The sequence below is a fragment of the Hypanus sabinus genome, unplaced genomic scaffold (genome assembly GCF_030144855.1).
Source record: "Hypanus sabinus isolate sHypSab1 unplaced genomic scaffold, sHypSab1.hap1 scaffold_573, whole genome shotgun sequence".
NCBI classification, from domain to species: Eukaryota; Metazoa; Chordata; class Chondrichthyes; order Myliobatiformes; family Dasyatidae; genus Hypanus; species Hypanus sabinus.
This window is the reverse complement of record NW_026781434.1, coordinates 686-10,199: the sequence shown is the minus strand read 5'-3', so window position 1 is coordinate 10,199 and position 9,514 is coordinate 686. Positions and strand designations below refer to the sequence as shown.

The 9,514-nt window shown below is 50.7% G+C and overlaps 1 protein-coding gene across 1 annotated transcript; it reads right to left on the bottom strand.

Moving 5' to 3' along the window:
• Positions 1-411: 411 nt before the first annotated feature.
• Positions 412-6,751, bottom strand: LOC132389447 (killer cell lectin-like receptor subfamily B member 1B allele B). The gene is made up of 5 exons (XM_059961973.1): positions 6,649-6,751; positions 4,776-4,918; positions 3,912-3,976; positions 2,798-2,985; positions 412-468 (listed from the first exon to the last, which is right to left on the bottom strand). Exons 1-5 carry the CDS (start codon positions 6,749-6,751, stop codon positions 422-424), a joined length of 546 nt encoding a protein of 181 aa, XP_059817956.1. The 3' UTR covers positions 412-421.
• Between the last annotated feature and the right edge of the window lie 2,763 nt (positions 6,752-9,514).

Genomic DNA, 9,514 nt, shown 5'->3' with positions numbered 1-9,514 from the left:
GGAGACGGGAGGGGTGTAGATGAGGGATAAGGTGACGGAGACGGGAGGGGTGTAGATGCGGGACACGGTGGCGGAGACGGGGAGGACTGTAGAGTGGACTGGAGTTGCCGAGGATATCTTCAATCTCTCACTGCTGCAGACGCATTTACCCACCCCCACTTGAAAATGCCAACAATCACACCATGCCCGAGAAGAGTAGGGTGAGCTTCCTCAACTACACTCGCCCAGTGACACTCACAACTGCTGTGATTAAGCGCTTTGAGAGTCGGGTCACACCCAGAGTTAAACTCTTCTCCAGCAAGGACGTGGACGCGCTGCACCCTGACGATGAACACAATAGGTCTACATCCGATACGAACCTGTTCGCTCCCCACTGGTCGCTGGACCACCTGGACAATACAACACCGGGCAGCTGTCCTCCTCATCGGGAAACCTCAGTCTGTGCAGATCGGCAGTGGAATCCCCGATCTACAGATAGTGTTGAGGAAGCAGAGAGGCTACAGAATGTTCCAGAGAGATTGAGAGAATGGGGAAAGAAGCGGCGGATGGATCACAGTGCCGGGATGTGTATGGTCATGCACTTTGGTGGAGAAAATAATGGCACAGACTGTTCTATAAACGGGGAGAGAATTCAAACACCTGAGCTACAAAAAGACTTGGGAGTCCCTGTGCTGGATTCCCTGAAGATGAATTTGCAGGCGGAGTCGGTGGCGAGGAAGCCAAATGCAATGCAGCATTCATGTAGAATAGAACAGCAGGGATGTAAAGTTGAGGCTTTATAAAGCACTGGTGAGGTCTCAACGAAGATCGTAAGCAGTTCCGGGTCCTTTACCTCATCCGGCCGGATGCCTTTGTATTGGAAAGGGTTGAAAGGAAGTTCACGGAAATCGCTCCGGATTGATAAGTTTATCAAATTAAGGGCGTTTTATGGCTGGAGCTCTGAAGAATGGTGGGGTGGTGGGAGGTGGGAGGGTGGTGGTTAGTGTTGTTGAAACCGATCAAATGCTTAAAGGCCTCGCTAAAACAGATGTGGAGAGAAGTTTCCCTACGGTGGGAGAGTCTAAAGCCAGTGGGCCCACCTGGAATAGCGGGCCGTCATTTTAAAACGCAGCTGAGGAGAGTTTCGTTCGCCTTTCTGGGATGAAGCTATGGAATCTGTTGCCACAGCAGGCTGCGAAAGTTAAGGCCTGTTATTTAAAGGAGAGGCAGAGAGAATCTTGATTAGTCATGCCATGTCGGGATACAGGGAGACGGCGGGAGATTGGGGCTGAGAGGGAAATGGATCGGCCATCATGAAATGGCGGAGCAGACCCGATGGGGCAAAGAGCTTAATTCTGCCTCTCTATCGTATGATCGCATTTGAAGTTCCTGTGTTGCTGAGAGTCGGCATCTCAGAGGATCGACACTGGGCGTCCAGGATTCGGAACCTCCATTCCCCGGAGAATGGTTAGCTGTCACTGTCCCTTTTAAGGGTGTGACTGCCAATGATTGCCCGGCAGTAATTAAAGGGCTCGTGCTGTACTAGTAGTTTTAATGGTACAGATTGTGATTTAATCTTTGGATTTTCGTGACTGTCGTCTTGTTTATTTCGAGTCTGAGTCTGAGTATATTCTGGACCATACTCTACACTTACCTTCACCACCACCCGTATCTCTCCCATTACAGAAGGCGTTACAACGCCAGGAGATTGAGAATATTTGACCATTCACTGAAGACCAGGAATTGTCTACAGATTAACGTTGGGAGCATTCTGACTTGGAGCATGTCCGCCTGGTGTGGAGGCCGCAAGGGACAGGGTCACCGGAGGCTGCAGAGGGGTGTAGACTCAACCAGCGTCAAATGCACCACCTTCCCCAGCATTGGGGACATCTTCAAGATGCGATGCCTCGAGAAGGGAGCATCCATCAGTGAGGCCCCTCACCCCGGGAGATTCTCCCTGCTCAATACCACCATCGGGGAAGAGGAACAGAAGCCTGAACACTCAAGGATTCGGAAACACCTCCTTCCCCTCCAGCACCACGGTTTCGAACGCATGTGCACCACCCCCACATTTTTCAGGTCTTTCATTAACTTTTTTTTTGGTAATTTACATTGATTCTACATCTTTGCGCCGTATCGATGCTGCAACACAACAAATTCCAGGTTTTATAAGTTACAGATAATAAATCAAATAGCGGTGTGGCCGCCCTGCTTCAGGAAAAATGTCAGTGAACTGGACAGAATGTACAGGGAGTTCTCCAGGGATGTGACCGAAACTCGGAGGACTGAGTTATGGAGGGAGGGAGGGAAAGTTGGGACTATTTCCTGTAGAGTAGTTGTAAATTTACAGATTTCCTTAAACCCAAGAGGGGCACAGACAGAGGAAATAGGCATAGCCATTTATCCTGGGTTGGGTTGTCGAGCAACAACGGCACAGGATTGAGATGAGAGTGTGTGGAAAGCAGAAAGAGAGACGGAGATTTTAGAGAGAACGGGAAGTGGAGGTAGAGAGTTCCTGAGGAGGGAAGGGAAGAGAGGAGTAAGATATATGCAGATGACGTAGAGAAAGAGCGGGCGGAGTAGGTTCGAGGGAATAAGGGGAGCTGAGCGGCAGAGAGAAAGGTAGAGGGAGCTCGGAAGAGCGGGACGCGGGGAATAGGAGATAGCCGGCAGGAGGGGTTTGTCGGTGTCTCGTGGAGAGATTATGCTTGAGATAAGAGGAGGAGGGAGTTGGAGTGTGGGGAGCAAATTTGAAAGAATTTATTAGTGAGAGTGAAGGAGACAGAAGGAGGAGAATGTCCGGGTATTCAATAGATACATGTCGACTCCACTGGCTGTTGACAGAGACCCTGGATCTCTTCAGGAATATCCGGTAGCAAAGGTGCCGACTTCTCGCAGATGAAACGCCGATCACTATCACAAGGGTAACTTCCTACGCGTGGTCCGCAGTCTCTGCAGACGGACGTCCCAGGGGACACATTGTACAGGAGGGCCAAGCCAACAGTCCTATCGAAGAGGGTTAAACAATTTCAACAGAGACAAAACAGCTCCAGCAGAGAACCCGAGCCGAGACCGTCCCCAAGATAATCTATGAAATCGCTCTCTCCTGCGTCACACCCACAACTCATCCCACTCAACCACTCCCTCCCCACCGTCCCGTGTCAGCATACAGACAGATACCACGGTCCCAATGTCTCCCGACAGCCCTGTGTCTCCCAAACTAATCCCACCGAATCGCTTTCTCACCACAGACCTCTGTCAGTCATCATACGAATCGAACAGACCAACCCTCTCCCCTCTGATCTGTTTCAGTCCCCGAACAAACCCCACTGTCCCACCGTCCCCCCACAGAGTTATATCTGTCAGGCCTTTTTCGGTCCCAAATCAATCCTGTTGCCCCTCCCTCTATCCAGAGCTTCGTGTCTGTCTCCAGACATATGCCACTACACCGCGCTCTCCCCACAGCCTCTCGTTTTCCTCCAGAATTATACCACTGGCACCCTCTCTCCCACACCATTGCCTCAGTTCGCAAACTAATCCCATTAACCCACTCTGTGACCACCGCCCTGTATCGATCTCCAAACTCATCCAGTTGTCCTACTCTCGCCCCTCAGAGCCATGTAATTCACCAAACTAATCCCACTGTTGCTCCTTCTCCACTGTTGCCCGGCGACTATCTCCAAAATCATGCGTCACTACAAGAATGAATTAATTTCTGTGTATTGAACTCTCCCCACTGTCACCTAACAGTTTCCGAACTATTTCCACTGTCCTGTCCTTCCCCGACAGACACGTGTCGGCCAAAAAACGTTCCCATTGTACCACACGCTCCCGACAACCTCGTACAGTTTAATCGTAAACTAATCCCATTTTGTCCCGTCAGGACTAGGTCAAAGTCCAACTCTTACCCCATGTATCAGTACAAATCTCACCCGTTTTCGCATTTTCCAATCCAGTGTGCAAGGTTTCGGTACAAAAGTTTGTGGGATACAAGGCTCTGGAAAATAAAATTTATTTCATTATTGCCAAAAATTGAAAAATATCTACGGAGCTTCACTCTGTTGATGACAACAGGAAAGTGTGATGGGGCGGTGTGCATTCTGTGTCTGACCTTGAGAGTGTGTGCGGAGACGGTGTGGAAGGAACTTCACTCCGCATTAGACACCGTGAGAGTGTGCTGGGAGTGCATGGTGGGTATTCACTCTGTGTCTGGTCCGGGGCGTGTGTGATGGGAATGTGTGGAGGGAGATTCACTCTGTGCCTGAACCCGGAAGTGTGTGATGGAATGGTATGGTGGGAGAATCACTCTGTGTCTGACCATGGGTGTGTGTGATGGGACGGTGTGGAGGGAGATTCACTCTGTGTCTGACCCCGGAAGAGTGTGATGGGATGGTGTGGTGGGAGACTCACTCTGTGTCTGACCATGGGAGTGTGTGATGGGACGGTGTGGAGGGAGATTCACTCTGTGTCTGACCATGTGAGTGTGTGATGAGACGGTGTGGAGGGAGATTCACTCTGTGTCTGACCCTGGGATTCTGTGATGGGACGATTTGGAGGCGGATTCACTCTGTTATTTACCCCGGGAGTGTGTGATGGTACGGTGGGGAGGGAGGATTCACTCTTGTGCCTGACACTGGAAGTGTGTGATGGGACGGTGTGGAGGGAGATTCAATCTGTGTCTGGCCCCGGCAGCGTGTGATGGGACGGTATGGATGGAGATTCACTCGGTGTCTGATCCCGGGATTTTGTGATGATTCCCGTGTTACTGTGGGATTTGCTCGTGCTGTGATACATACCGTTTCATCACTTGAATTGATTTCGAGCAGCCTTGAATCACGGTTTGAACATTCTTGCATTGCTCTGGGGAAAGAAGCTTCAAACGTCGAGACGTAATAACACCTGTCATTATTTGTGACCCATTCCTTGGAACACGTTTGCTCTGGAAATCAGGAACAAGGAACAGTGAGACACAGAGTGAATCTCACTTCAGACTGTCCCGTCACACACACGTGGAGTGTCACACAGAGTGTATCTCATCACGCACACCTGAGGTCAGGCACAGAGTGAACACCCCCACACTCCCCCCACACCATCCAATCGGACATTAACAAGGATCAGGAAGAGTGAAGTTCCCAGCAGTCCATCCACGACACACTCGCGTGGATAAGACACAGAGTGAACATCGTACCACACTGTCTCATCACACACTCCCTTGTTCAGAGATCAGAAATTAGTAACCTCCACCAATTCCAATAACACACAGCCTTGGTTAGGCAGAGTGTGAATCCCTCTCTCCCCGGCCACATCTCACACTCCAGCAGTCAGACACGGAAAGAAACTCCCTCAGCACACTCGATAAATGTCAGAGGGGGAGTGATTCTCCCTCCAGAGCTTCTCAACACACCACACAGCAAATCGAGGGAAGCTGGCTCCACTCGGTACCATCAGATACTCCCGAGTCTAAGAAAACGTGAATCCCCCTCCTTACGTCCCAACACACTCCCTGGCGATTCACAGAGTGTAGCTCTGTCTGAAACCACCCCCCACCCCCATCACTCCTTCCTGTCTTCTCACACAAAGAGTAGTTCGGCCCACCCCCACCCATGGCACACTCACTGGGTCAGACTCCCTCGAAAACATCCAGTCACCATATCCTGTGTCACACAGAGTGAACTTCTCTCTGCACAGTCACTCACTGACTCAGACACAGACGCACTCTCTCTACGATCCCATTAGACACTCTGGGAGTCAGACACACAGTGAAGCTTCATCCACACCGTCCCATCACGTACTGCTGATTCAGACACAGAGTGTACCTCGCTCTACACCGTCGCATGACAGAATCTAGGACACAGATTGAAACTATCTCGGCCAGATCCCACACTCACTCCCGCAGTCAGACTTAGACGCTGTCTCTCTCTCTCTCTCTCTCTCTCTCTCTCTCTCTCCATTGCCATTTCATATTCCGGAAATCAGACACAGAGTGAAGGTTCAGTCAAACCATCCTATCACACTGTCTTATCACTCACTCCCGGGATCAGACGCAGACTGAATCCTTCTTTCCAGGAACCCATCATTCACACCTCAAGTAAAAAATACCAGGAGTCTCTCTACGATATCATTACACACTCCGGGAGTCAGACACAGAGTGAACCTCCAACTGCACCGTCCCGTTTCACACTCCCGGATTCAGACAGAGTGAAAACCTCTCTGCACCGTCCCATCACACACTACCGGATTCAGTCAGAGTGAAACTCTTTCTTCATGGTCCCATAACAACTTTCAAGGGTCAGACATGGGTTGAAGCTCTCTGGGCACTGTTCCATCACACAATCCGGCTGTCAGACACAAGGTGAAACTGGATCTATACTGCCGCATCAGAGATTCCCGGAGTGAGACATAGAGTGAAGCGTTAATGTTTCGTCTCACAATCCCTGGTCAGACACGGTGACTCCACCTCACAACGTCCCATCATATTCTCCTGGATTCAGTGATAGAGTGAAACTTCCTTCTCGTAGACCTATCACACACTCACGGGTCAAACCCAGATTGAATCACGCCATATACCATCTCTACACACTCTCCCGATGTTAGGCACGGAGTGACGCTTCCTGTCTCCATGCCTGTCCTGTGATGAGGAGCGGGTGAAAGAGGGGGATGATGTCTCACCTCTTCTGCTGGTCAAAAATTCACAGATTTGAGCCTTGGTTTCGTTGACGGATCTGCACTTCGTTTCCATCTCATTGAACTGGTGACGGAGATCGCTGTGCATTCGTTTAAGATCGGACAGATTAGAGTTGAGCGCAGAAAGCTTGGATTGAAGGGTTGAGTTTAACTCATTGTAGTTTCCGTGACAGGTTTCCTTAGAGTGACGAATCTGTGACTCTGAGAGAGATGGTGAAGGATGTTTAGCGTTTACAGTGACACGTGAGTCAGCGCCAAGCTACCGAACGGGTCCCAGAGAGTGTTGTGTCAGTGTCACGGTGAAGGGTGTCACAGTGAAGGATGTGCTTGTGGCACAGTGAGAGGCGTCGGCGTCACCATGAGCGACGTGTCGTTGTCACGCTGAGGGGTATTTCAATATCCATCTGAAGTTTTTATTGTTGTTACCAGTAAGGGCTGCGTCTGTATCGTGCGGGACATGTCCGAATAGGGACTTGTCAGTGTTCAATCTAATAGGAGTTTCTGTGCCCCGGCGTGAGTTGTGCCGGGTCACAACGAACTGGATCACGATGTCAAAACGAGGAACATTTCAGTGTGAGGGGCCCTGGGGTGTTACCGAGGGTGGAGTATGTGTGTAATGGTGTGCTGTTCTCGCAGAGCGGGGTTATGTCTGTGTCACGGTGAGATATGTCATGGCCACGGTGTGTGTGAGAGTGTCACGCTGAGGGATGTGTTGGTGTCATGGAGAGGACTTCGGTGGCATTGTGAACGTCTGTTTCACGTTAAGTGGTTTCCATGGGTCAGGGTGAGGTGTGGGTACCTGCCTCAATGAGCGGTACATCGGTGTTATGTTGAGGGGTGATACTGTCTCGGTAAGGGCTGTTACAGTGAGCAGTGTCGGCGTCACCATCAGGGACGTGTCGGGGTCGCGCTGAGGGGTATATCAATGTCACGGTGAAGGTTTTTTTTTTGTTTTTACCATGAGGGTTTGCGTCACTACCGTGCGGGGCATGTTCAGGTTGCTGTGACGGACGTGTCGGTGTCACTCTAATAGGAGTTCCTGTGCCCCACCGAGAGGTGTAACGGGTCACAATGAAGTGTATCTCGATATCAAGACGAGCGAAATGTCAGGGTGAGGGGTCCTGTCGTGTCACTGTTCGTGGAGTATCTGTGTCATGGTGTGGGGTGTGCTAAGAAGGGTATGTCTGTGTCACGGCGAGAGACAAATCATCACCACAGTTTTAGCGAGGGTATCACGCTGAGGTGTGTGTCGGTGTCACGGAGAGTACTATGTCGATGTCATTGTGAATTTAGGTGTCCGTATCACGGTGACGGATTTGCCTGTGTCAGGGTGAGGTGTGGGTAATTGCCTCAGCGAGCGGTGCATCGGTGTTATGTTGAGGGACGATACTGTCTCGGTAAGTGGTGTTACCGTGACTTCTGAGTCTTTGTCACGATGCGTTGCGGAGCGGATCACGTTGAGGAGTTTGAAGGTGTCACGGCGTACGGTACCACCGTGTCACGGTGAACCGCGTGTCGGTGTCACTCTGAAGTGTGTTTATGTGTCGATTTGAGGAGTTTATCAGTGACACGGTCAGGGGAATGTCGATGTTACAGTGAGGGGTACGTTGTGGTCAGTGTGACAGCCACGTGTGTGTCACGGCGATGGTCGTGTCAGTGTCGCGGTTAGGAGTGCATCTGTGTCTCATTCAAGGTCGTGGCCGCGGCAGTGTTGTTCATGGTAGAATGACTGGCGTGTCAGTGTCAGGACGAGTCTTGATTGTGTTACGGTAAAGGCCGTGTCTTCATCACGGTTAGGGTGGTGACCGTATCATGGTGATGGGTTTTAGTCGGTGTTACGGTGAGGGGCGTGTCGGTGCCCCTGTGGTCTTTTACAATAACTATTTATTCCACTCTCTTTACTTACGGTCTGTCTCCACCCGGAGCCCGTTCCACTCACCGTGGATCGAGAGACCGGCCACAATAATGGCAAGGGCGGACATAACAAGGCAGAGTAGGCAGATCAGACGGTACGGTCTCCTTCCGATGTTCCCTTTCGGCTCCTTTTCATGAGCAGCTGTGGAGAGACCACGCCACCATAACACCATAAGACACAGTGTTAGGCAATTCGGGCCATCGACTCTGTTCCGTCATTCACTCATGGGCTGACCCAATTCCTCCAGTAATCCCCGCTCCCCTGCCATCACCCCATACCCTTTGATTCCCTGGCTAATCAATAACCTGTCTATCTCTGCCTTAAATGCTCCCAATGACTTCTCCCCCACAGCCGCTCGTGGAAACAATTTCCACAGATTTCCCACCGTCTGACTAAAGTGATTTCTGCGCATCTCCGTTCCAAATAGACATCCTTTAATCCTGAGTTTCTGTCCTCTTGTCCTAGATTCCCCTATCACGGGAAGTAACTTTGCCATATCTATTCTGTTCAGGCTTTTGGCATTCGGAATGTTTTCACGAGCTCCCTCCCCCCGCCCCCATTCTCCTGAGATTGAGCAGCCTTTGTACACCACGGTTCCTGTACCTTGTCATCCTTCCCCTGTCTCTTTGGAACGTACCACTGCAGAATGCCACGTAAAGAACCCCTGAACATTTGCCACATTCCTGCCGTACATTTCCTTTGGAGCAACTATTACCAAATAATGCTTCCAGATTCCCTACAGACATCTTCATATTTTCCCTTACTCCAAGTAAAGATTGTCTAACGTGTCCGTCCCTCTCCGTCACCAATGCTGTGGCAAAGGAGATAGAATTGTGGTCACTTCCTCCAAAATGCTCTCCCACTGAGAGACCAGACACCTGACTGGGTTCATTACCCAATACCAGACCAAGTACAGACTCTGCTCTGCTAGGCATA

Coding starts and splice junctions, on each gene's coding strand:
- LOC132389447 (XM_059961973.1), bottom strand. CDS start 6,751: ATGCACAGCGATCTCCGTCACCAGTTCAATGAGATGGAAACGAAGTGC. Junction 4,919..6,648: donor ATTTTTGACCAGCAGAAGAG/GTGAGACATCAT, acceptor CCTGATTTCCAG/AGCAAACGTGTTCCAAGGAA. Junction 469..2,797: donor ACAGCCAGTGGAGTCGACAT/GTATCTATTGAA, acceptor CACTATCTGTAG/ATCGGGGATTCCACTGCCGA.